This window comes from Penicillium expansum, assembly GCF_000769745.1.
Source record: "Penicillium expansum strain MD-8 chromosome Unknown contig25, whole genome shotgun sequence".
Taxonomy (NCBI): domain Eukaryota; kingdom Fungi; phylum Ascomycota; class Eurotiomycetes; order Eurotiales; family Aspergillaceae; genus Penicillium; species Penicillium expansum.
Genome location: NW_015971442.1, coordinates 600,567 through 626,069, shown reverse-complemented (window position 1 = coordinate 626,069; position 25,503 = coordinate 600,567). Strand labels below are relative to the sequence as shown.

Below are 25,503 nucleotides of genomic sequence, written 5' to 3'. Positions count from 1 at the left end.
TCTTTTATATAAAAATAGGTTTAAATAGGTTATTATTAGGTTATTGGGTTTAACCTATTGGGTTTTGGGTTAGGTTAGGTTATAGAGGGCGGAACCTAAAACCTAATAGGTTGGGTTTTGGGTCGGAGACTCCGACCCAAAATGGGTTCTGCCGAAGTCTACTAATACGTATATCCCTTCTTAGGGATAGGTTACTATCGTAAAACCCTACTCTAGACCGCTATAAAATATAGACCTCCGCTTCCGGATTAGCTAGATTGATAGGGCCCCTAACCTTATCGGACTAGTTATATCTTTACTGTTAGCTGTCGAAGCACTATAGTAATACGTTAGCACTAGCACAAATCTTATGTGTATTACTTCCCTTAACCACGCTAGACTAATCGACTTCCGCGCCCGCTTTGTTAAGGGGGACCCGCGCGTGGTACGCGTGATACGGGAAGGGCTCGGAGCTTCCCTAAACGCTATTCGTGATACCACTACTTTTGCAGAGGGCCTTATACTTATTAACCGATACATTAAAACTATAAAGGATAAGGCAATTAAGGCGGAAGTGGGGGCAATTACTACCTTGATACGGCCTCTACCGCAGACTCCCCTCTCCACCAACCAGCTAGCAATAGATTTCTAGGCGTATCATCTCCTGCTACCGAGGGCGGTAGCACACTTTCAAAGGGGGCAGTTGTGAGGGCCTGGCCCTCAGGGGATAGATGACGGATGTATTATTAAGCAGCGTAGCTTATCCTACGCAGTAATTCCATAGCAATACAAGCATCTTTACCACAACCAGGCTTATTCCATAACATAACGGATTTCAGTCGAAATTTCCTCTACTTTCTTACTTCTTGAGTGGAATTTGGAACTCAGCGATGACCCGAGGATCATGGTCAGCAATTCATTCAAGGGCGGCTTTGTTGTCCGCAGTACACTTGGAACTCAATCAATATAAAAGGAGAATTCACCCTCAAGGGTCAATGAGAGGGCCAAAGAGCACGAACGGGGTCGAACGCTAGTCACGCTATTACAACTCATGGGTTGGACACACTACCACCCGTCATCGCTGCTCGCCGTATCAAGCGTGGTCTTGACCTACCTTCTTTCTCTCCCAATTTGATAATACCTCGACCCGTCGGTGTTTGATCTTGCCAAGACAACTCTCAACTCATCCAAGATGATGCTGTCACCCATGAAGCAGGCAGGGATGCAATGCTCAGAGCGAGACGATCCCTTGAAGTAGTTCACCGAAAGGATATACAATACTCGGCTGCAAACGATTGCTCAGTCGGACACGCTTACCAAGTCCCAGGTTGTCATCCTGACCAGCTCAACAGGCACTTTAGGCACGTGCATCCTGAACACCCTGCTAAGGGACCCCCATCAGTATCGCACACCCACTGTCTAAACTGCAAAAAAGAAACATAACTGCTACTACCTAAGCTCCACCCTCACCTTCAGGCACGCCGGCCTCACCCAAGCAGGCCTGGGCCTCCCCGCGAAATATCTCCATACCCTCCAAAAAGCCACAGCCGTGTATATCGCCGAGCACCCACTCTCGCACGCCGCGTAGACGCGCTCGATAAACGCATCTTTCGCGCGCTCACCCAACCTCGATAATAGGAATGAGCAGTTTCCGCGCTTAGTGGGAAGTTTTTTGCAGGTGTGCGTGTTGCCTGAGGCGCTGAGACCCACTTTGCGGCGGGTGGATTGGGTCCCTATTGATTTCCTCGCAGAGGTTTCGGTTGATCTTGGTGCTTTGGTCGTGTTTAGATGGTGCTGGCCCTATGTGTGGGTGCAGATGGTCTGTCGTTGTTTTTCATCCGTTGAGTTGTATCCATCGGCGTAAGGGTTGTTGTGTCTGTCGTTGTGGAGATGACTTTCTTCACTGTGGTGAGGAAATGGGTTTGTTGACCTGTCTGTGTGGTTACAGCGTGTTACATGGGATTTCTATAGTTCTGATAGACTTGAAGAGAAATCTGGCTGCTAAGTTGTTGAGGTCCTCTGACGCAGTTGTTGATTCGGCTGGTGCTGAGTCGGATAATGTTTTGGATACGCGACAAACAGCGGAGATTGGTGGGAGGCTTAGGGGTATCCAAGGGGTAGAGAATATGCCTCATTGGGTTCAGAAATTGATTAAAGCATGGTTTTGTTTGTTAAGTAATTGAGACATCGGATACATTGAGTTAATACGGAAGGTGTTAAAAGTATATGCAGATAATCAAGTGGAGATATATATTTCTCGAGCTCTTCCAAGAACTTCAATTTTTTTGTTATTTTTTTACAACCAATTCTGATTTAAAATGTAAACCTTGTGTATATTGAAGTATACTACACAACACCTACTCTACAGTGTCACAGGTTGGCACCGACCTGGTTTCAATATACTTGTGTTGAGTGAGAAAGTTCTTGCATCCCAAAATCTTCATGTATAAATCTGGGAAACAAGTCTTTAGGATAGGTTTATTCGAAAATTATGAATGAATAATAAAAATGAGGGAAAAAAGAAACTATATTAACCTTAAAACACCCCAGCTATGACGTTGTTGAAAGACAACACACAAGACCAGGAAAAATGGTCACCACGATGCGAAGAGACAACCACCATCTATATCGACAGATCCAAGACTTTTGCTCCGACCCTACACTGCAGTAGGAGTAGAGTATTCCTCTTTTATCTTTCTCTTTATTTTCTCTTGGATTGGACCTCTTGGTCCAACCTCGTCTGTGGTCGTCCAAGACCACAACTTTGATTTGTTTTCATTGGTTACATTCGGTTTCGGCGTAGGCTGACCCCGAGGATATTGTTGAATTTCTGGAGTGCCAAGTTGAGTATTTCTTGCAATTGCAAGACTGAGGTGAAGGGATAGGATTTTGTCAGGATCATGGGGAATTGATAACGCTGACATAGGGTTCGGGAAAATGAAATGCCGAAGGATTAATTGACGTCATTTCGTAGGAGTGTGAGAGGATTGGAATTCAAAAGGGAGAACTGCGAATGGCTTTACACCTCCGATCCCCAGCGGGACTCGCGCAGCGGCATCTCCTCACCAGCTTGTTTGCGACTTCCGTCCACCTCGCGCTTCCACGCGTAGTACTCGCCGAGACGAACCTCAGCGTAGCTGGCGTAGTCGAAATCGATCTGGGAGATTTGCGCTTGAATGAGTGCCCAAACACCCCTGGGAGATATTGTTAGCATGATACGGCGATTGCGCTGTTTTTCCAATTGTGTTTGCTGAACTTACCAGTAGAGACCGGGGATGCCGCGGAAGCGGTCAACATCCTCGTACAGGCGGTTGACAATCTCAGACTCGGACGAAGCGTCAAGACCGCGTTGTTCACAGTAGCTCTTCGTGTACTCAGTCAGGAACTGACGGCGCACAGACTTGGTCGGCATCATGTTGTAATCGCAGTCGTAGCCACCCCACTCAGCAAGGTGGTTCGAGATATCGAAGGCCGCGGGCGCAGGGACTGCATATTCATAATCGATGAAGTTGACAGGCGCGATGCCGTCTTCGGGGGTTGGAACGCCGTTGTCGCTCGGAAGGACAATGACGTTTGCACAGAGAAGATCGCAGTGCGAGAAGACGAGCTATAAACCCAAAGATTAGCCAATATTCAAACAACGCAATTCCCGTTTCCAGAGGATCGAGGCCGGGAGCCACATACCCCGTCTTCACCAATTCCCTTCCCATCATCCAGAATATCCAAAGCCCACTGCAGCTCTGCTTGCAGACTCAGCCGACGAGCGCGCTGCTCGGGCGTGGTAACTGGCAAAGCCAGCACCCACTTCTGCAGCACAGCCCACATAGACGGACCCGCGCGACGGGGCTGGATTACGGTGATCTCATCGTCCTGGATGTCCGCGATCTCGGCCACAGAGGCGTCCTCGACAGACGCGGCTCCGCTACTAGGCAGGATGGCGTGCCACTGCGCTAGGCGGCGGGCGACACCGCGCCAGATGGGCGGGGAGACTAGATCCAGGTGGCCGCATGGCCTGCCGCGGATGAAGCGGTAGAGCAGGCCGTTTTTGAATCGAGCGAGGAGGGGCGGGGCCAGGCCGCGGCTGGCTAGAAGTGCGTGGGACTTGGTTTCTCCTAAGAATAATTGATCTACTTCAGCATATGTCGCAATGGGCAAGGGAGGCGCGGAGGGGCATTTCGTGGTTTGAGAAGTAGGGATTTCGACGAAGGTTGTCCGTCGGGGGGATTTTGCTCGTACTTTCGCGATCTATGAGGATCTCTGTGCCATTTCCGTACGCCCTCATCAGTACTGCCTCATTGTCTATTTGTTCCTCCGTCAGGCCAGGTCTCAGGTTGATAATTTTCAAGAGCTAGAGAGGTGTTAGTCTTGATTGAATTCTGACGACCTTATTGCTGGTCTCGCTGGAAGCAACAGTAGGAAAGAAAGACACACGGTGTTGGTGATGCCGTCGGTGAATCGCACGAACTCAATGTTGTTACCAGGACCCTCCCAGTCGGGGTTCAGGGTCAGGATTAGTCTAAGAGCAGATGACTGGGAGTCGGCATGGCTGTATGATAGGGGAATGTATCGGAATTCTGGCGTGGTCGCCTGAGTCTCTGTCGAGCCCATGTTGGAGTTGAGTGAAGTGGAGGTGGAAAAGGGGGTACGGGCGCGAGATGGTTTGTGTCTCGGGTTGTCCTTGTGCTATTTAATTAGTCCACAACTGTTTGAGAGGGACCGCCTCTATATCAGTGATGATGTCCTGTATTCAGGATTTAGGCAATTGCACAAGTCTATGCTGCTAGCGCAATGTGCAAATGGAGATGAAATTTTGGAGAGGAGTAGAGCACAATGTGGAAAGGCGGATTCTGTATTATGGCGGAGGTACAAGAGATTCAGGGGCGAAGAATTCGAAGACGCTATCGATGGCGGGGAGGTTAATTGAGACAGCGAGGGGAGGTCTCGTGCTCCCGACCCGTGATTGGAAGATGTGATTATTCGCTGGGGCCCAAGGTACTTTGAGGAAAAAAGGGACTTTTCCACCGCCACTACTACAACATACTAGTGGTACATGGATGTACAAAGTTTCCGTTCTTTGAGATAGCCTATTAGAACCTCAATGTTGAAGATCAATCTATTAACGTCGTATTCTCTGTTTCAAGAGCAAGTTGGTGGCGAAGTGGTACTAAAGTATCTTGACTGTACTCCGTACAATGTATGTACTATGTACATTGCTTGTTTTAGCCGGCGCAAGTCACGGGACGATCACATGAAAGAGATTGGAAGTTACCTAAAGAGGGTCTAAGGTCACATGAATTGGGTAAGCCCTGAGAGTAGCCCTAGTTACCCAATCCGACAAAATCCCTCAACAAAAAAAGGGAAGTTAGTCATAAAATCCAATATTAGTCAACGAAATGGAAAAATACTTACACCGAAACCCAATTAGCTCTAGCGTATGTTGACTTCGAGACACATAAATAGGATCTCCTCGCCCGCGCCTTTACTCTTTTTTCTTTTCTCTCCATCATCAGTAGAGGTTTACATAACTTAATGTAAATTTCAACGGGGCTCCACAATGTGGCTTGCTGAGGGTTATCCTATGGTTTCGGCCATCATGGGTTTTCTTCCGTTCCCGGCCCTGGAGAGTAAAGGCGTCTCTCTTTTTCCCAATCACTTTATGGCTATGCTAGGGTATCCTTCGGGAAGCCCCATGGGTGCTAGCTGTGGAGAGGGCGTCACATACCATTTTTTCAGTCACTTTTATGTGATCTGAGTTGTCTCTGCTTGCTCTGGTCTTCAAATTTGATCAGAGGTTGCAACGAGCGTAGCATTGGATATTGTGAGATTTCCAACTGGTAATTGGCACGGTGTAAATTTTGTACGTTATGTACAATTCATCTTAAAAGAATCTCAGAAGCCTTTCTAGGTTTATGAGCTCTTGCGATGCCATATCTCGCCAAGACTAGACCTATAATGTTCAGGTTTATCTTGCTAGGATATATCGTTGATGTCGGCATGCCGAGCACCTCAGGCTACATACCTCCACGTACGTGCCACGACCAAACGTCAGCTACGTGTGCTGCTAGAGACAAGATCTTGATTGTCATCACCGTCATAACCGTTGAAATTTTCTATCGTGTAACTTTTTACATGTCCCCAATCAAGCATGTCCAGCATTGCCAATCTGGATGCGCTGTCCAGTCCACTTGTCATCACTGCGCAACACTGGCCAGCTAGTACCATCGGCCTTGATCAAGCTCAAATCTAGTTTGGTTCCCAGCACACGGAAAGTTGACTTCTCCGCGTCAATCGGCGCAAAGAGACTATATGTATCCTGGTAGCGCTTGTTGTCTGTGGTAGGAAGGTCGAAGATAATCGAGTTGGCGGCAAACTCAACCTTGGCTCGTTGCTTGTCAATCTTCTTGAGGTAAAGGGAGACGTTGACGGCGGTGGGGGTCTGGTAGAAATCATTTCTGTAGAATGCGAAAGCATGTCAGTTTACTGTTTTCGAAAACAAAATAGCAGAGCTGGTCTGCTTGTCTTGTCATATACGTACCTGACTGTTTCCACCTTCTCTTCGCCTGCGGGCTTGGCCTTGCCAACAAACATGTGTCTCGTCTTCTCTGTGCAGCCGGGGATCTTCAGGAACTCATCGAACTCGAGAACCCGGCGTTTGCAGCAGGACCACCCCTTGCTGCCCTCGTGGAAGACCGGCTGGCCCGGGTGGTGGACGCACTTTTCCTCATCACGAGCAGTAGACCCGGTATAGGACGCGCCGCAACCCCTCCGACGGCATGTTGCGTCTGCCGGAATCTCCGCATCAGGATCATCAGACTCAGGCTCCTCGATAACTGGCTTCGCAGGAGGCGCCGCAGTTGCGATAGTTGGAGTAGCGGAGATGGGTAGCCGCTCGGACTTCTTCTGCTCAGGAGGTGTAGGAGGAGCGATGACTTCCTCAGCCTTGGGCTCGGGCGCGGGTGTGTCATCGACGGTGGAATGCTTGCCGGTTGTGCATGGCGGGATGGCGAGGAATTCCTCAAAGGTCAAGACGCGGGGCTTGCAGCATTTCCAGCCTGAGAAGTTAGCGGTGTCGCGGGGTAGAAACGTAGCAGAAGCTGGAGCCAAGATCAGGTGTCACATTGCGCTGCCACAATGGGCCACCGTGAACCCTTGGTGGACTCATGGGACACAGATCTGGCATAGCTTGAACACCAAGGTACTTACCTTTCTGCCCCTCGTGGAACACTGGGGGACCCGGATGATACACGCAGTCTTCTTCCGGGTCCGTGAAGGTCTTTCCACACGCTTTGTGAACGCACTTGCCCGCCATGGTGTATAGCAAGACAGATTATAAGGTAATTGACGGGACTGAGTCGAGAGAGAAGATTGTAAAGTGTTATGGAGAGAATGGCGCAGGTTGCCTAACAGGGTTTAGCGGGGAAGCTCGAATGTTCCATCGCGGAGAACTCTCTGACCGCATTCGCGTCACGGCACCGGCCATCTCGAAACCCAGTGGTTGAATTCATTCCTTGCATAATTGATATTGTCTCTCCATGTTTCCCACGCGTTCCCTTTTCAGTCCAGCCCGCTTGACGCTGTTTACACGCGCGGGCTGTGGCCTTTGCGATACCGCCAAAAACACCGTGGTTCAGCTCCAGAAACGACGCTCCTTTGAATACGTCGAAGCGGATATCATGGAACCGGGAAACAAATCTTGGAAGGATGTTTACGAGTTTGATGTTCCAGTGCTCCACGTTCAATCAGTTCACAACGGACTGCCCAAGGAAGCCAATCTCTCCGATGCGCGTAAATTGTTCCATCGATGGACAGAACAAGAAGTTGAGCGATCGGTAGACGAAGCGGAAAAAGCACAGTCCTGATGATTTCGTTCTGCATGAGCATTACATGTCCAACCGTACCGATTGCCATGATCTGCTGGCGAGAACTGCGCATTGCACATCGGGGGGATCTTCCTATATGGAGGCATCGGCATTGTGAGACATAGTAATGTTCATGGCACTTGTTGCATTATCTCTGTATACTCGGTTCTCCTTTCATACTTGAAGGATCCAGCAGCCCCGCACATTTCACAAGGGGTAAACTTCTGATAGTATTTGATCCGTCTTTGGCCGTCAGGTGAATGATGGCAGACCCACTTATGATATACCCGGATGCCACATTATTGTACAATATATGTAGCCCATGTTCCCCATGAGCATCTCAATGTGTCGATTATATACTTGACTTATAATTCCAATTAGTTTCGTGGCCCTAATCAATCGAACCTGGCCTTGATACATGTGATATTCGCCATAACTCAGTCATTCTCTCTCGTGTCAAATTACTTGAGTGTACTGGTGGTTAGAAAATTAAAACTATATGTACTCATTTCAAGTTACTTTTGCACTTCCATATTGTAGGTGGTATCACGGGGCTATTACCGAGGGCATCGCGAGTATAGTAGTAGATTATGGCTAGGCGGTAAGGTAACAACTAGTTACCCCTAACTCTTACTCTTGAGGTAGCCTTTCTCAGGTATCATCGTCACTACGCAAGAACATGCGGCAAATCATCCAGGGCATTTTATCTGATGAGGTGAGGTTGGACTGGGTCTTGAACTCTTGTTCTGCCTTGGAGCCCTCGTCGTGATCCGAGTTTCATAATCATCTGCCATTCTGACCCTCACGGTTCTGCCACGCGCCTCTACGCGTTTTCATTCATTATTCCTCGGTGAATGATTTCAGATCGACATATTTTTAAATTACTCGGTAAGCTGTTCTTAAATCCGATCTGTGATGTTGGTGCAGCATCTTTCGCATTGCACTGTGCAGATGGTTGTTCTCACTTCACTCTGAACTATATCTACTTCGCGAACCAACCAACAACCAACAACTAACATCTTCATCCTATTCAGTTCCACTTGGCCCTTTCAGAGGCTCAGGTTTTGATATTGGTGAGTGATTTTCAAAAAGAATATCTTGTTGACGGCTTTATGGGGGACTGTGCGGTCTCTATCAAGCTACAGCCAACCCAGCCAGGCGAACCCTATCATCCCAAGTTTTGAGCAACGCGGACTAATACTGTTACCTTTATAGATCCAATTCTTTACTCTATTGATTCAGGGAAGTGAATCTGACAATGGCCGACCAAACGCCAATGGCGAATGACGCTGATATTTCGCGGCCATCATCGGCTCCATTGTCAAAAACTTCTTCAGCACAGTCAACCCACCCTTTGGGACTCCCTTGTGTAAAATGCAAGGCAAGACACCGGCGCTGTGACCGCACTAGACCGGGTAAGCATCCCCTGACTTGATAGGGCAACGAGAATTGCAAGTGCATTGATGACTAACTATTTACATAGCCTGCGCGACCTGTCGGAGCATGGGTCTTGAAGCTGAATGCACATATCCTTCTGCAGCTTTACCAGTGTATGTTTATCTGTGATATCAGTTTGGCCAAGTCAAAATGACTAATTTTATTCCATTTAGTACCGAGGACAGAATCACCAAGAAGACTGATGCTCCATTCCCAGGACTAATCTCCAAAAATGCCTCTGCTTTACCCATAGCAGGCGACAAAAGACTAAGATCTGCAGACAGTTCTTTTGAACAAACTGAGCTTGTCAATGATGTGGTTGGATTAGCCATCCAAAATGATTCCAACTATGTTCAGCAGACGGAGATACCCCAGCAGTCTCCTGCAAAAAAGCAAAAGATATCCGAACTCGGCTCTGGAAGTGCCGCTAGGCAATCTGCGTTGGTACAAGGTCAAATCAAACCACCATTCGGAACTGGTACGCCCAGTGGAAGTAGTCGGGCTCCTCCACTGCGTAGTATATCTCCTACTCTGTCTCAAGATGAAACGGAGCTCCGGTGCAACTTGACTACCGAAATCAATGTTCAGAGAATGAAGCATCGCAATCTTGCAGCGGGGCCTCTGCGCAACATCGTGAAGCTACTCATGAAAGCCAAGGCTGAACGCCCATCCCCTGAAGCCATGACTGATGGATCAAGTGCTATGCCATTGAATGACGAGTGGCGTGAAGAAGATGATCTCATGAGAGTTGCAACAGTCAAGCTGGAGAAGGGTGGCCGATGTTCTCGTGCTCTTCTCAGTCGCTTTGAGAATTTCTTGTATGGCCCATTGATGAGCCCCGAGGAGAAGAAGATGCAAGAGCGTATCATATGCGTTGAAGAGTGCCTGTCAAGTGCATCGGCGCCTCCAACATCCGATCACAACTACCTGTTCCTCCATCGCCTACAAAAGGTCATGCTTCATCCCGATGCCTATGGCTTGGATGAGACAGACTCACGCCTCGGCTTCCTCTGCAACAAGCTTCTTGAAGCTATAGCGACTAACTCGAAGTTGAGTCCTTCAAACCGTAAGAAGTTTGCGGAGTTTTTAGACCCAGACGGAGAGATTGCCAATGTCAGGGCAAATAGTCCAGGTGTCAAAGCAGAAACTCCAATCTCAACAAGGAAGGTGCCACCCAAGCCTACCTCTCCACGCGTGCCTTCCTCAAACACGCCAGGAACACCCTCAAGGACAACACGTCAACAAAACTCTGTCACCTCTGTGTCTCCTTCACCATCCCATCCCCCTCCTTTCCCCTCCCTTTCTCTTTCAACAACCCACCCTCCTCCTCTCCCCTCTCGTTCTTCATCTTTATCCACAACACCCGTTGAATCCATTGATCTGCCCGATGACACCATGTCGTCGTCCTTTCCTTTCATCGTAAAGCGTACGCCCAAGAAGCGTGTCGCTTCTGGCAGCCAGTCGTCGCAATCAAACAACACTGCGTCGCCTTCCATGGAGCCGGTGTCCAAGAAACGTCCTGCTCCTGGGGGCCAGTCTGACGACATGGCTGCCCCAGCTCCCAAGCGGGCTGCTTCTGGCACCCAGCCGTCAAACTCCAACAAAATCATTGCTCCGGCCCCCGAGCGTGCTGCTTCTGGTAACCAGCTGTCAAAGTCCAACAACATCGTCGCCTCTGCTCCTAAGCGTGCTGCTTCTGGCAACCAGGCGTCGAGCTCCAGCAACATGATTGCTCCGGCTCCTAGGCGTGCTGCTTCTGACAACCATTCGTCGAACCTTAGCAACATCATCGCCCCGGCTCATAAGCGCTCTGCTTCTAGCAGCCAGCCATTCAACTCCGAAATCCCGAAAAAACTCTGGAATGTCTTCATTGCTAAGCAGGCCTCTTTTCTGCCAATCCTTAATCTTGACCAACTCAAAGTTGCTTTCGCCCTTGCCGTGAACAAAGGCAACGTCCAACCCAACGCTATTGATCCAACCCTCGGGCTCTGTCTTGCAATTTCTTGTCACCTCAGTCCCGATAAGTCCATCTGTGAGCCCCGAAAATGGTACGACGCTGCTATGGCCCACATCACTGCCATCCAGAACTCTCAACCCCACTCGCTTGGATCTTTCCACCAACAGATTCTCCAAATCCAGTATCTCCATATGGTTGGCCATCTGAGAATGGCCTGGGAAACCTTGTCTCTAGCTATCGGCAGAGCCCAGCCACTTCGGATGCAAACCACGTACGGTGGACGTCTTGCCGTGGATGCGCAGTCTTTGGAGCAGGTGCGCCTAGCATGGCAGTTTCTGTGGATGAAGAAGTTGTCTCTCGCCCTTCAGCTTGGAATTGTTGATCAATCCTTCGAAACCTTTTACGATTTTCCGATGCCGATGCAGTCGCAGATTGAGAATAACATGGGAAGTGAGTTGTTGTATAGCAACAACCGACCCTTCGCCACATATTCTTTCTTCGTTGCTTGTGCCTCGCTTTACAAGAACACCGAACAGCTCATCACAGTCGAAAATGATCTACGTCTGACTCGTATGGAATGTCCCATCAAATGGCTTTCTATCGTGGAACTTCGCGATTTCCAGGAACTCAATCTAAATCTGTCTAGCTGGAAGAATGGCCTGCCCAAATTTCTGGGATGGAAGGAATCTAGCATCGATTTGACCTTGGAGGAAGACCCGATTATCCGCCGCATGTGTCTTGTTACTCATGTGAGATACACGTACTTCCTGCTGCGCCACTACCGCCCTTTCTTTATCCTGTGTCTACGACTTTCTCGCGCATGCAACTGTGAAATGGCTCCTCATGTGCCCGGCAAGAATATGACTGCTCTGGATATGAATCCCCATCTTGCGCTGGTTCACAATGCCGCTATGAAGTGTATTATTGCCGCCCAGGACATTGTCAAAACTCTCTGCGCATCCTTCGCCCTGGAGAACGAGGACGATTCGAAGTTTGAGCAACTGGACTACCTGTACGCTGCCTCTCTCGTGCTTATCGCCTCGCGGAGTTCCCCACTTAGTTTGGTGCAACGAGGGGAATCTGGAGGCATGACCAGGTCGGCCACAGCAATGCAATCCCAGGTCCGCCAGGTCGAAGCTCTTCTGCGCAACTATGAAGAGTGCTGCGGAATGGTGCCTAAGCTTGGCCGGCGTATCGGCCGCTCTCGGGCTATGCTAGATCTGTTAAGTAACACTTCTGGCACAGAAACTGATAGCTACACTATCGTCTCTGACAATGATATCCGCCTCCCCCCTGTTGTCTGGCATCAGATGTATGCTAGGTTGGGCCTGGACGTTCCGTTTAGCAGATTTTCGGAAGATGGTGAATCTACTGTTCCCGGCCGTAGGCTGACTTTCGGTTGGCTGGAGAGCATTCCTGTGGATCTAGATTACGAAGCGAAGTAAGAGGCGTGAAGGTCTGCGGGTCACTAGGGATGGTCGAAGTTTAAGCTCATGTACGATTCGATAATTTTACTGAATGAAATCTCCTTTCTTCTCAATGGCTCGCTTGATAAATACATATATATAACATGGTTCGCTTTTGTGCTTAGTCTTAATAGACTGTCTATGACATATCAGAAGCAAAAGTCTGATCACGCAAGGCAGAACTGTTGCCCAAGAATAAATCAACGTCTTGAAGAATAACGTCAATGGCTATTCGAGGGAATGTATGTCAGGAGAAGAAGTAGTTAGAGCCTGTTAGATCTACGAGCGACTCCAGTGGTGCAAGGGAAGCTGTGTTAAAAGAAGCAGAACATTTTGTCGAAAAACTGCCAGATAGTAGCCTCCTGGAGTAACATCCACAGAAAAGGATGAGAATAAAAGTAATACTACCTAGGTAGGGGATCGAACTCTGACTGGCCAGTGGGTAACTAAATAGATATATGACTTCCTAATCGGGAAATAGGTCCCTTATAGGGAAGGCAAACATAACCCCACCAGCAGATCCGCCCCGGTTAGCTCAGTTGGATGGGGGAGGCGTATGATATAGTGCCTGGTGCAAACCCGCGCTATAGAGACGCGCTCTTCCACACCCACAGGGTAATTGATCGGCACTTAGTATCTGAGGGGGTGGCGGTCCCAAGGGGCTGGGTGTAAACAGCGGGTCTGCGCCTCTCTTTTTCTTTTTGTTTATTTAATTCCAAGGTTTAATCCAACGTGAAGTTTACCTAGGTAGTCTTGGGACTAGCACTACAGGGCTGTTCACACATTCTCATTCGTCGAATGCAGTGACATGCCAGAAAAAGTGAGAGCCAATGAAACGTTTTGTATCTTCCTATCGTAATGTATCTAGGTAGGGCCAATGCCTTTTATTGTAACTTGATTGTCGGGTCGTGATTGGATCATCCAAATATGGTGACATGCTGCTACATCTGTGAGCGGGATGCTTACTGCGCGAAAGATTCAAACATAAAACCTGCGCTGTTAACCACCGCCTCTTTTCCAACCACCACTTTCATCAATCAGAATTCCAATATTGGACTTACAATATGGGTTCAAACCCAATCTATGATAGTGTCCAAGATCGTTATGGTGAGTTAGCCGATCGCTCTTCCACCAGCGAGCAGAAGAAAACCGAGGAAAAGATTGCCCAAGCATTCGGCTATGAGGCTACAGACCTCAGCTCGATTCCCCAGGCTGCAAACCTTGGAGTGAGCTGTGGGAATCCCTTGGCCCTGGCCAACTTGCGAGAGGTGAATTTCAACGCCAACCGAGCTTATCTTGCAACTACCTAACTCTTTATCCTAGGGCGAGACAGTGATTGATCTGGGGAGTGGTGGTGGCATCGACGTTCTGCTCGCAGCCAAGAAAGTCGGCTCCAAAGGGAAAGCCATTGGTGTGGACATGACGAAGGTGAGCATCTATCTTCTATCAACGACTCGAGATATCCCACCTAAGACATATGACACAGAACATGCTCGAGCTCGCTCGCAGAAATGTGGAGAAAGCGGGTGCTTCCAACGCGTCCTTCATCGAAGCCTCGATAACGTCTATCCCTCTGCCGAACGCCATCGCCGACTGTATCATCAGCAACTGTGTCGTAAACCTCGTTCCTACAGTTGACAAGCATCTTGTGTTCGAAGAGATGTTCCGCTTGCTGGAACGCGGAGGTCGTCTTGCTATCAGTGATATTCTCACTCGAAAGGAACTCCCCAAAGAAGTGGTCAACAGCCTGTCTTTCTACGTTGGATGCATTGCAGGGGCTAGCCAGGTTCACGAGTATAAGAAGTACCTCACCGAGGCAGGGTTCAAAGGTATCTGTCAAGGTGTCATCGTGCTTTGTTCATTTCGCTAACTATCATTTTCTTCTTAGATATTGTAATTGTCGACACCCACAATGACATCAACGTATACAAAGATTTGGTTCAGGGTCAGATGGATCTTGGAGAGACGAGCGACCAGTCGGCATCAGCTGTTTGTTGTGGAGGAGCACAAGGAAAGAATCCTTGTGAAAGTGACTTGCTGGAGTGTGACTTCAATGAATGGGCTGGTGAGTCTCCAAGGCTTCTCGATTGTTGAACCAAAGCTGATTTGCACACAGGCTCGTTTCAGATTTATGCGGTCAAGCGATAGGAGAAATGCTGCATATTAGTTGAAACTAAACTCGACTTATCTCAAGATATTTCCGTTAAAACCTTAAGAAGCACTTGGTTATCCACCCTGCATCCTTCCAAGGGACTATTGCCTTGTTTGAAACCACGCTCCATCCGAAAGTACAACACATCCAATTCCACACCTTTGGTATTGCATTGGATCACCCATTGACATGCTAAAGAGCACAGAGTTGTATTCATGTTACTCGGAGTGCTTGTCTCGGTGCACTCCTGGGTTTCATGATACTGCCAAGCACCAAGATTCGGTTCTGCCAGGTCTGCCAAGGGAAGATCCAGATTGGCAAAATCATTGATCTCGTTCGATAGTAACGGGATGTTGAAATCCAACCCCATGTCAGGCGATAGACCCGACGAATCCCATTGATCCCAGAATGACAATGGGGTTGGAGTTTCCATACGTTGCTGAGTCTCCACGTTACCAGCTAAGGATCCTGTGATCTTTAAATAGTCAGAACCTGAAGACTATGGTTGTTTAATGTGTGACCCTACCGCTGATACCATATTGGGTTCGCTATCGTGAATGCTTCCGGGGGGTGCATCCACAGAGTTGAAATTGATGCCTAGGGTGACCAATAACCCTCTCATCCAAGCATTTTCAGATTGCAATTTATCAAATGCTGATAGCGATGGCGGAGATTTCGATCCAATTATATCGTCGTATTTCTTTGCTTTTTCCTCTAACTCCCGAATATATTCCAGTCGTTTTGCCCTTGATCGCCGTTGATTATTGCGAATACGGGCGAGATCTTCGCTCTAGACGAGTAGAACATGAGAGGGATGTAATGGGATAAATAGAAAGATGGGATAATTACTAGTTAACTGACCTTGGTCTTGGTTTTTGTGCGTGGCATATTTTGAGTTGGACAGAAGAACTTTTATAACGAAGGGTTTTTGTGACTAACACCTGTGGGGGAGAAAGATGAAGTTGAAGAAGTTCAAATATCGTGATATTAAATGAAAAAGAAGTGGAGAATGGCGCGGAGGAAAAGTTAAGTATCTTCCAATTAAATGAAAGTGGAATGTCACTAGATAAATATCCCGCAGATCGCAGGACGTCAAATTTCGATGTTCCTCCAAATAATTATTAATAGTCTAAATATTATATTTTACCCCCTAATCATTCCAACCAACTCGTCTAGCTATCAATTTGACAGCATATACCAGACCCAACAGAACAGGAACCTCTATGAGAGGCCCAACAGTCGCAGCAAGAGCCTGGTTACTATCCGCACCAAACATCGCCACCGCAACAGCAATCGCCAATTCAAAATTGTTGCTAGCAGCCGTAAAGCTCTGCACAGCGGCTAACTTGTAGCCGAATCCCAATTTGTATGCGACAAGGAGGGTCGCAAAGAAGATGATCAGGAAATAGACAATGAGCGGTGCTGCGACTCGGACCACGGAGACGATTTGGTGGACCACATGTCGACCTTGCGAGGCGAATAACACAAGGATTGTGAACAACAGACCGATGAGAGACCATGGGCTAAGCCATTTAAGAAAGGTTTCATCATACCATTTCGCAGAGATTCGTCGCAGCACGAAACGCGTGATGATAGCGGCCCCTAGAGGTATTCCGAGAAACACCGCAACACTTTTGGCAGCTGTTGAATATTCGAATGTGACTGGATCGCCACTGATGACGCTGATGAAGAATACCCCCATTGGAGCGAAAAGAACCATCTGTAGCACTGAGTTGAGAGCGACGAGGATGGCACAATATTCGTTGTCGCCTCCAGCTAATCCTGTCCAAACTAGCACCTGATAAAAGCTAGGTTAGCACAATCTCGGTTTCGAGGCCCGTTTGCTGAGTGGTGTAGGCTCACCATGGCAATGCATCGTGCCAATCCAACAATGATCAGTCCCTGTCGCAATTCTGGCTCGTCGGGCAAAAACGCCCAAGCCAAGGCCAACTAATGGAAAACAAGTTAGCAATGGGCTACATGCCGTGAAAGTGTTAAATGACGAACCATAAGAAAAGGGGCAATAATCCAATTTAGAAGAATACTGAAGGCCATCTGGATCCAAATATCCTTCGCTCGGAAAACATGATGCAGGGATTCAAACCGAATCTTGCACAGGATAGGGTACATCATGACGAGAAGACCCACAGCTAGAAGCACATTTTCAGTTAGTAGAGACCACAAAAAGGTTGGCACTTGCTTGCACGTACCTATGGGAACAGAGACTCCCACGAATTTTCCCCTTTGTAGGGCAGGGCCTGTGCTTGGGACAAAGTTGCCCAGGATGATTCCGATCGCCATGGCAAGAAAAATCCATATTGCCAAAAACCGGTCAAGGAGACCGAGACTTGAGAACATTGATTGTTTCTTCGGTGGCTTAATTGGAGAAGAGGTCTCACTTTGCTTTTCGATGTCGCATGTTTTTATTTGGCTGTTGGGAGGACTGGAGGAGGCATGTAAGCATGCCTGTGGGTGTATTGATGCCATGGTAAATGATCAAGATTGGTCAATTAATGCCTTTTTGGAAGATGATTACTAAAATGCAGCGGACTTAGCAGACATCAGGGGACAATTTTATATTCGTCCAGGTCTATAGATATTTGTATAGAACTAGATGGCAATGATATGTCACTGACGGGCGCTGATTGGCTGAAGAATCAAATCTAGAGAATTTGTCTCAGCCAATCAGAGTGCGGGAGTGACATTCCTCACAAGCGGAGGCGGGGTATTTGGGGTATTCTAGCTGTAGAGTCAACAGTCTGATGAGTGTCTAATATCTCAATTTTCAATTTTATCATCTGTGTCAACCACAATGTCTGCCGAGCTTCCATGGCATGCTGCATATCCCGCACCAAGGGGTGTGGCAACCTCCATATCGCGAGAAGAGCTTTTGCAATGGATTCGAGAGGGTAAACAAGCAGGCAAAGACTTTCTACTTGTTGACTTGCGTCGTACAGACTATGAGGTATAAACGGTTTAAAAAAAGTGACGTCTTCATGCACTGATGTGTTAACAGGGAGGAACGATTCAAGGGTCATTGAACTTGCCAGCTCAAAGTTTATACCCCACGATCCCAACATTGTATTCTCTTGTATCAAACAGCAGCGTGAAATATGTGATTTGGTACTGTGGTAAGTTTTACTAAAGAAAATATGACGCCGACTTCCTGAACTGAAAATACTAATTTGCCTTCAGGATCATCTGCTGGTCGAGGTACTCGCGCATCAGGGTGGTTTGCGGATTACCTCGAAGACCAACACGACACAGAGGTTAAGAGCTTGGTTCTCTCGGGGGGCATCAAAGGATGGGTTGTGGCCGGTTCCGAGTATACATCCTTGATGGATGGGTATGATGCATCTGTCTGGGCAAAGTAAAAGTATTCAGTCGAAGTACTCATACTCAATTGGATGACACGATGTTTTTTTGTCAACTTCCTATTTAAACTGAGTATCTGAAACAGGCTGCTTCACCAAGAACTTTGCCTAGGATATTATGAGATGCTCGAGCACATTGTCCGATCAGGTAAATTGCACGCCAGGTCCCAAAGCCAGATATATGCATGTCTGGCCGTCGGACTACAGTCTGACGATTCTCAGGCGCCCTTAGATCCCTCCTCTACATTGTATTTATCATTCTCTATTGTAAAGTTTATTTAAGACGTGGGAAGGGTAGTAAGCACGAGTTTAATGAAGCTCATAATTAACCTATCCGTAAATTCAGCGGCCCGCCATGCCTAAACAACCTTGGGAAGAGCTTCAGTTTAGATTTCCGCGGAATGTCCGATAAAAGCCGCATTTTGATCTCTTGCCTGTGCACTTTTGAGGTTGAAAAGGGTATCTTTAAAGCTATTGATGCCCAGGAACAATGAGACTCATTTCCCCCAAAGGTTTATGTACCATGTGCACTCCGTGAAGTCGTTCTTTAGTATGTTAGTATAGTTACTGATCTCATACACAAAGAACAAGAAGGGTACAGTACATGGACCAGATATCTGTGTTCAAACCATTCAATTATTGCTGAGATGAGGGTGCGAATGTGGCTCAGAGAGGTTCCTATCGAGGGATTCGTGGAGCGCTTCTTCCTCTTCAGTCGTGCGTTCGACCGGTCCTGGAGCAGCGACCTCACTCAAAGCGCCATAAGGGTCATCATCTGTATTGTCATCCCCAGTCTCTGTGCGTGGCTTGCTTATTGTGCTGGGACCTGAATCTTTCTTACAGCCACAGGTGAGTATTCGCCGGAGTTTGGAGGTAAGTGTCATATTCTATTCGCAATGTATGAGATCAAGACCAGATATCTCGTATAATATAAGAGAATAATTAATAGTTTCTATAGACGGTCATTACCTCCAAGACATTGGAGAATATTACTCTTTTCGGTTTTTGGCCACTATGCTACGTCATAAATATGAAGGGGGGAAGAGATCATCGGACGCGATTCCGAGTTTCTCAGAGAGTAGATGGGATAATTGAAATCATATCCATATGTGTTATTTCTCCCGATCGAAAACGAAAGATCGATAGATTAGCATTAGAATATTTGATATGTTGTAGTATGTCGTCCAGTTATGCTGGCAGCGTTTATTCGGATCTAACGCTAACTCCGAACTTGGCGTTGGGGCCACCTCACGTCCAAACTTTCTCGCGTCTTACCACTTCGTCCCCTCAACTACGGCTTTTGAAGATGGCTCTCCACGCTGATAAACCGACAGCTCTCGAGCAAACAGCTTCAGATAATTCGGTAGAGATATTAGATCCCGCGGCTCGAAGACGACTCCAAAATCGACTGAATCAACGTGCGAGCAGTAGGTGGCACTCCGATTCGGCACGCTCGGCATCTCAACTATCAACTGTTCAGACTAACACGTTATACAGGGAAAAAGAAGGCATTAGAATGTAAAAAGCAACAAAAAACGACAGAGAGGAAATGGGTTGTCTATATCGGTGATTCAAACATCCCAAAAAAGAATGCATTCACAAAAGAAGAAGCAGCAACAAGCCATCAAGTTACTCAATTATCCCCGCCGCCTTCCAGCCAAAACGAACAATATTTCTGTTACTTCACTCCCTCCCAGCGCGATGAGTTTATGAACCAACTCTATGCAAAAGCCTTGCACATGATTGAGAACCCTATTCTCTCATCCAATCCTACTTTTTTTGCCGCCCAGTACAATGTGCTTCGCGCTATGTTAATCAACGCCGACCTGTTAGGCCTGACATTTGATCTTCTCAATGAAGACCTCGCGTCCCAATTCAACCTTTCCGGGCCATTGATGTCGGCAGTGCATCTCCCAGCAAGCCTGTTTCCATCCCAGAAACAAAGAAAAATAATCCACCACCCCTGGGTTGATCTGATTCCAATATTGTCTCTGCGGGAGGCTCTCTTGGTCCGGACAGACGTGATTGATGAAGATGAAGTATGTGGTGACTTTTATGGGGCTTGTGCTCCGTCGCAAGAAGTCGGGCTTCGCGTTTGGGGCGAAGCCTGGGATCCATCTGCTTACGAGCTCTCGGAGACGTTTATAAGGAAATGGAGTTGGATAATAACAGAATGTCCTGACATAATCAAATCTTCAAATCACTGGAGGAAACAGCGAGGGGAGAAGCCTATTGTGTTCACAAAGATCAAGTGATATCTCAGTCTTTATATAATAAACACATAGACATCAAAGTCTTTTCAACCTCACATCGCTCACAGTGAAAATTTCTCCTGAGTCAGGCTCTCGCTGAGTTCCCAAAGTTTGGTCCAGTTCCCTTCGTCATTGATATGGGTGTGTAATTCGTGGTCTGAGACTGCGTTCTGGCTGAGGTACGAGCCATTGTACCCTGGATGCAGACATGATTAGTAAAAGACACAGAGAATACGGGCTTGCCGAGGTTTTCTGTTTACCTGCGATGGTAGGATCAATCATTCCTGTGATGACGGTAGCGGCCCCTTCGGAGGTAGTAGTCCATGGGGGAATTTCGATTGGCTTTCCATCCATGTCAACCATGGCTATTTTTGGTCAGTGAGAGATAGGACGTGTAGTAAGAGGGCACCACATACCTCCGGCCTTCTTCCATTCGGCGACCTGGTCCAAAAACTCCGGAGGGCAGTGTCGTTGCAGACCAGTTTGAACAGCTAAATATTGGTGAGCTAGATCCACTGAATAATAAAAAAAGGCAAGACATACCGCCAGGATCAATACTGAAAACACGAATTTTCTCGTTGTTCAACTTCTGGCCCAATCTCTTAACAAACATTACTCTTGCAGCGTTCGACTGGCCATATGCAACCATAGGGTCATAGGTTTGGCCATCCTGCAAAGAATTACAATGTCAGTGCTGTTAGATATACCCAGAAAGTCAAACTCACACTGAAGTTGAAGTCGTCGAAGTGCATCTTCCCCTGTCTGACCATGGACGAGGCCATGATAACCACAGACGAACCTGGGCCCGCAGCACGGATCTTCGGTAAGAGCAACTTAACGAAGAGGAAGTTCGCCAGATAATTGACACCCAGTTGGCTCTCAAATCCATCTTTTGTCTTGCTGTAAGGCGGGAACATTACACCGGCGACGCAGACAAGGTGGTCGATGTGAGACACATCTGCTAGGTCTCCGACAGCATTTCGTACAGCGCTCAAGTCACTCAGGTCCATGTTGAGGAAGCGAGTCTCCACATTCGGCTTCGAAGACTTGATCTTTTCTCTGATTCCAGCCACCTTTGATTCGGCACGGGCACTCATGATGAGTAGCTTTGGATCGGCGGCGGAAAGCTGAAGTGCGAGTTCGCCTGCAATGGAGTCGTCGGAAACGCCAGTGATGAGCACTACAAAAGGAAGGGGGCTTTGTCAGTGCTTCTTTCTTGACAGATGATGGGAGTCGTTCATTACCTGTCTTTCCAGCAAGGGCCTTTCCATACTTCTCTAGAACGACCTCAGAGCGGAGGACTTGCTGATTGTTGGACATTTTGGGCAAAGAAGTTTGAAGAAAAAAAAGCTGGAGCAATAACGAAAGCGAGAAAGCCTTGATTAATTTCTCTTCTAATTCAACTACAAACAATGGTCTATTTATACGTTTCGTCTCGGTGATAATGGAATAAGTGCTCTTGAAGTGCATCGTTGATATACTTCGGAAGGACCAACCAACGTCCACGGAAATCCCCACTAGAGAACGTACCTTTCCACATCGGGTTAGCACACTGTCATCACTCATCGAGTGCATTGGGTTGTTTCTTCGCAAGGGTTTTATGAGTGGTTTTAGAAGATGATGGAACATACTAGGAATATAATTTTTGAAAGTTATCAAGGACTTTAAGACGGAAACTCCGTTAGTTCCTACGAGCTGTGCCTTGTGCAGGCCATATTACGCCAGTTCTAGTATGATGTATGATATCATGATACAAGTAGGCTTAAAATAGATACAACGTAGAAGATGGTAAGCCCTAGCTAAGATCTAGGAAGACAATGTATCTCTTATTCAAGACCCAAAATGTCCAAATTCAGGAATATAAACGACAACCCGAACAAGGCCGCCTAGGTTGCACATGTAGGATCCCTCTTTCATTGTGTTATTGTAGAGAGATTGCTCGGTTTAGTCACACCTGGCTCGAGCGGGGATAATTGCCTCATATCAGGGATCCCTTAAGAAGAACAGCCGTCGATTGGGCTGAGTGAACGGGTGCCAGTACCGATACCGAGAATGAGCAGAACTAGCTACCAAATAATATGCCCAGATGTTAACAGGTGCAATATACCGTAGTGCTGCTTGACCTGATTTGATAAACCGGTGCAAGAACGGACTGATTGCCAGAAGACTGTAGAGATATGGAGACGAGAAATGGTAAATGTGATTATTAGATTCCAACAGGAGGCTTAACCAGAGCCACCGGCCCAATTGTCTACAAGTATCTAATACAATGCGCCAAACCAAATAAGACAAGAAAGGTCATCACACATATCAGCGGACAGACATGAAGTAGCAGTACCCAAAACAGCCTGCTCTAGAACCACATAATACCCGCAACAAGACCAATCACAACCGCCATGCAGCTTCCATGGAGTTCTTGCGAGTGCCGACCAGCAGCAGCATCGGTGGAATCCTCAGAGCCAACTTTTTGTTGGGGCGGTGCTTGCTCAGGCGGGGTGAATGGGTCTTGATTTGAGACAGCGGGGGTTGGAATTGTGGGGTTAGGTATTAATGATGTGGGAGCCCCTATAATCCACTCCAAGAGGGAGATGGATTTCGCATAATCTGCTCCGTGGAGTCCGACGCGTTTTCCAAAATCAATGGCGACATGGCAGGCCTGCTGACACATGTCACGGAGGAAGGCAGGAAAGGGAAGTAGCTTTCCTTGCATACTGTCGGATGAATTATTATATGACGGGATGCTTGTTGGAGCAGATTGATCGTCGGAGGTTGATAAAGATTCATTCATGGTGATGGGAGGATATGGGTGCGTCGAGCCTGCAACTAGGCTGCGGTTGGAGAATGACGTGAGGAATGGGTAGTCGTCTAATTGCTGGATGAAATAGGTTCTGAATGCGCGGGCTCTGCGACTGAATGAAAACGAGGATTCGCGGGTTAACGATGGAAGTCGACTTTTATTTGCGACGGCGGTCGTCTCGCTGGCCGCGACCACAGCGGGATTTTCAACCCGCGCGGTTAGTGGTGCGCGATTTCCTCGCGATCGATGTGACGATGCAAGTATCCATGATTTGTGAGGCTCATTGAGTGGGGGTGCTTTCGGTTCTAATTCGGTGACACTATCTCGAAGGAGAGGGACCTCTGGACAGTCGACTTGGTTAGTTGACTCGCGTGAGCTTGAGATTGACCGAAAGGGGGACGTACGGCGAGCTCCACCAGTATAGAAGCTGAAGTCCGCGAGCTTCGAGTTATAGAGGTTCGGCAGTGATGGCACCAATGTGAGAAGCGAAAAGGCAATAAGGATAAGGAGTGGGAGAGCGCCAGGTGTATCCAAGCCAGACCGCATCGTCCCTGCTCCCTGACTTCGTCCAGAAGCTTCGAAAGGGTATTTTGAGGTTTAGGCTTCACGAGAATCGAGGAGAAGCAAAGATGACAAATTCAAGGCCATGGAGGGAATAAGCTCGGGTGTTTCGCGTTTCAATGCAACGTTCCGTGTGATGCAGCGTTTCTGCAGAGCAACGCGCCGACGCGCAGGGGGGCTGGTCTGTTTGGAGGGTGGCCGAGAAGAGGTGAAGGAGCTTGAGGGGTGAAAAGACAAGAGGAAATCACATATGCGGTGGATTCAAGGTGGATTCGACGGGTTAATAGTCGAATGAAACACGATAAGGAGCCCTCGGGGTAGGTGGATGCTTGGCCCTTCTTTTTTTTCGCACAGACGAGTATGACGTCGATGACCGTTGTGTAGTGTAACAATGACTTGGACTTATTTGAAACCGTTTGATCTGAAGTGTAGAAAATTCCCCCTGTCTGTCAAAATGTCGAAGAATGTTTCCCACGTTGACCACATTTTGACAGGAAGTTTTCCCTTCCAATAATGTTGGCCTGAGGCATCGTCCCTAGCAACGTGTCGATCACTCCAAAACAGGAAAACAGGATTTTCGGACCGGCTTATTTCAGCCCTTTTCAGTCTATTTCAGCCCTTTTCAGCCCTAGTCGATTCTTTTGTTTATTTCCGCAATGCCCCTCGTGCATACTATGATGTGTGCCAAGTCTATCGCTGAAGGCAACCGGTTAATATTTGAGTGCTCTAAGACTAAATGTCTGCGTTGATAAACTTTCCATACTGCAACTCCTAACCTGCTGGCTGTAGCAAGCACGCAAGCGCTAAGATCCGCTCTAATATACAGGTTTTCGGTAGTATCAAAGCTCCTTCCATAGGGGCTATAAGGGCTGCACAACCACAAAGCATCACGCCAATTATGCTGCAAGCACTGTATGACCGTCTACTTGTAAAGCTGGGTTTCAACATTCATGAGATGGAAGCTTTCTTGCTAGATAAATATGTTCTCCATACCAAACCTACAGACTAACGTCCTTAGCCAATTGGAGACTAGTATGTCACCTTTTAGACGCCCTCATTTAATATTGTCAATAAATCACTAACGGTTTCTTCATCTTGTTTTAGAGCTGGTACCTCATACTTCGAACCCTCCCTACGTAGATGCCTGACCTGTCCCTTCTTTACTTTATTCACCGGAAATTGTTATGTAAGCACTGATGTACAGGTGGGCAGAGGTCACAAGTAGCAGCCAGTTACTGATTGAGAATACAAACTCCTACACCTCTCTGAATTCACTTCTTGGACGACAGTCCCAGTCTCTTTTGTATGCCCTGCTGGGTATGACGCGAACTTATGAGTGTTCAATCAACCTGTATGCCAGAGAGCATACTGCACTAGAGCGTTCCCCTCTTCAATATATGCTATATATATTCACCACATGGATACCTAGGGCTGTCCAAGGTAGTAGATGCTCAAATGAGTCTTATATTATTATCATATGTGCCTAACTCTATATCTCACTTTATATCTGAGGTAAGCTGAAGACATGAATGAACTGAGTCTGTATAATACTATATCAGAAACTGATACCCAAGCTATAGGAGATTGAGGGATGGGTCTTGGTGAGCGCGTTGAGATAAAGGCCCTTAATATGTGCACCTTCCCTACCCTCTTGCGCGTATCCTTTCTC

At 47.5% G+C, this 25,503-nt stretch overlaps 10 protein-coding genes across 10 annotated transcripts; 5 read left to right on the top strand and 5 right to left on the bottom strand.

Moving 5' to 3' along the window:
- Window positions 1-2,998: 2,998 nt before the first annotated feature.
- On the bottom strand, window positions 2,999-4,587 carry PEX2_010540 (putative ethanolamine kinase; the record flags this gene model as incomplete). The annotated part of the gene is made up of 5 exons (XM_016738331.1): window positions 2,999-3,173; window positions 3,240-3,586; window positions 3,664-4,091; window positions 4,216-4,327; window positions 4,411-4,587. The coding sequence occupies 5 exons, from the start codon at window positions 4,585-4,587 to the stop codon at window positions 2,999-3,001; spliced, it is 1,239 nt and encodes a 412-aa protein (XP_016594440.1).
- Window positions 4,588-6,118: 1,531 nt separating this feature from the next.
- PEX2_010530 (cysteine and histidine-rich domain-containing protein) lies at window positions 6,119-7,288 on the bottom strand (the record flags this gene model as incomplete). The annotated part of the gene is made up of 3 exons (XM_016738330.1): window positions 6,119-6,431; window positions 6,515-7,073; window positions 7,183-7,288. The coding sequence occupies 3 exons, from the start codon at window positions 7,286-7,288 to the stop codon at window positions 6,119-6,121; spliced, it is 978 nt and encodes a 325-aa protein (XP_016594439.1).
- Window positions 7,289-7,511: 223 nt separating this feature from the next.
- On the top strand, window positions 7,512-7,838 carry PEX2_010520 (glutaredoxin family protein; the record flags this gene model as incomplete). The annotated part of the gene is made up of 1 exon (XM_016738329.1): window positions 7,512-7,838. One exon carries the CDS (start codon window positions 7,512-7,514, stop codon window positions 7,836-7,838), a length of 327 nt encoding a protein of 108 aa, XP_016594438.1.
- Window positions 7,839-9,341: 1,503 nt separating this feature from the next.
- On the top strand, window positions 9,342-12,677 carry PEX2_010510 (transcription factor domain-containing protein; the record flags this gene model as incomplete). The annotated part of the gene is made up of 2 exons (XM_016738328.1): window positions 9,342-9,388; window positions 9,449-12,677. 2 exons carry the CDS (start codon window positions 9,342-9,344, stop codon window positions 12,675-12,677), a joined length of 3,276 nt encoding a protein of 1,091 aa, XP_016594437.1.
- A 1,085-nt stretch (window positions 12,678-13,762) lies between these two features.
- On the top strand, window positions 13,763-14,846 carry PEX2_010500 (Arsenite methyltransferase; the record flags this gene model as incomplete). Its single annotated transcript, XM_016738327.1, has 5 exons — window positions 13,763-13,966; window positions 14,022-14,126; window positions 14,185-14,527; window positions 14,587-14,763; window positions 14,815-14,846. The coding sequence occupies 5 exons, from the start codon at window positions 13,763-13,765 to the stop codon at window positions 14,844-14,846; spliced, it is 861 nt and encodes a 286-aa protein (XP_016594436.1).
- Window positions 14,847-14,887: 41 nt separating this feature from the next.
- PEX2_010490 (Arsenical-resistance protein ACR3) lies at window positions 14,888-17,208 on the bottom strand (the record flags this gene model as incomplete). The annotated part of the gene is made up of 6 exons (XM_016738326.1): window positions 14,888-15,325; window positions 15,377-15,640; window positions 16,049-16,648; window positions 16,714-16,800; window positions 16,858-17,000; window positions 17,061-17,208. The coding sequence occupies 6 exons, from the start codon at window positions 17,206-17,208 to the stop codon at window positions 14,888-14,890; spliced, it is 1,680 nt and encodes a 559-aa protein (XP_016594435.1).
- Window positions 17,209-17,662: 454 nt separating this feature from the next.
- Window positions 17,663-18,224, top strand: PEX2_010480 (putative arsenate reductase (Arc2); the record flags this gene model as incomplete). The annotated part of the gene is made up of 3 exons (XM_016738325.1): window positions 17,663-17,815; window positions 17,867-17,981; window positions 18,046-18,224. The coding sequence occupies 3 exons, from the start codon at window positions 17,663-17,665 to the stop codon at window positions 18,222-18,224; spliced, it is 447 nt and encodes a 148-aa protein (XP_016594434.1).
- A 647-nt stretch (window positions 18,225-18,871) lies between these two features.
- On the top strand, window positions 18,872-20,479 carry PEX2_010470 (uncharacterized protein; the record flags this gene model as incomplete). Its single annotated transcript, XM_016738324.1, has 3 exons — window positions 18,872-19,022; window positions 19,068-19,097; window positions 19,722-20,479. 3 exons carry the CDS (start codon window positions 18,872-18,874, stop codon window positions 20,477-20,479), a joined length of 939 nt encoding a protein of 312 aa, XP_016594433.1.
- Window positions 20,480-20,538: 59 nt separating this feature from the next.
- On the bottom strand, window positions 20,539-21,796 carry PEX2_010460 (Short-chain dehydrogenase/reductase SDR; the record flags this gene model as incomplete). The annotated part of the gene is made up of 6 exons (XM_016738323.1): window positions 20,539-20,672; window positions 20,737-20,841; window positions 20,893-20,967; window positions 21,020-21,146; window positions 21,202-21,656; window positions 21,721-21,796. 6 exons carry the CDS (start codon window positions 21,794-21,796, stop codon window positions 20,539-20,541), a joined length of 972 nt encoding a protein of 323 aa, XP_016594432.1.
- A 1,033-nt stretch (window positions 21,797-22,829) lies between these two features.
- PEX2_010450 (uncharacterized protein) lies at window positions 22,830-23,819 on the bottom strand (the record flags this gene model as incomplete). Its single annotated transcript, XM_016738322.1, has 1 exon — window positions 22,830-23,819. The coding sequence occupies one exon, from the start codon at window positions 23,817-23,819 to the stop codon at window positions 22,830-22,832; it is 990 nt and encodes a 329-aa protein (XP_016594431.1).
- Window positions 23,820-25,503: the final 1,684 nt, after the last annotated feature.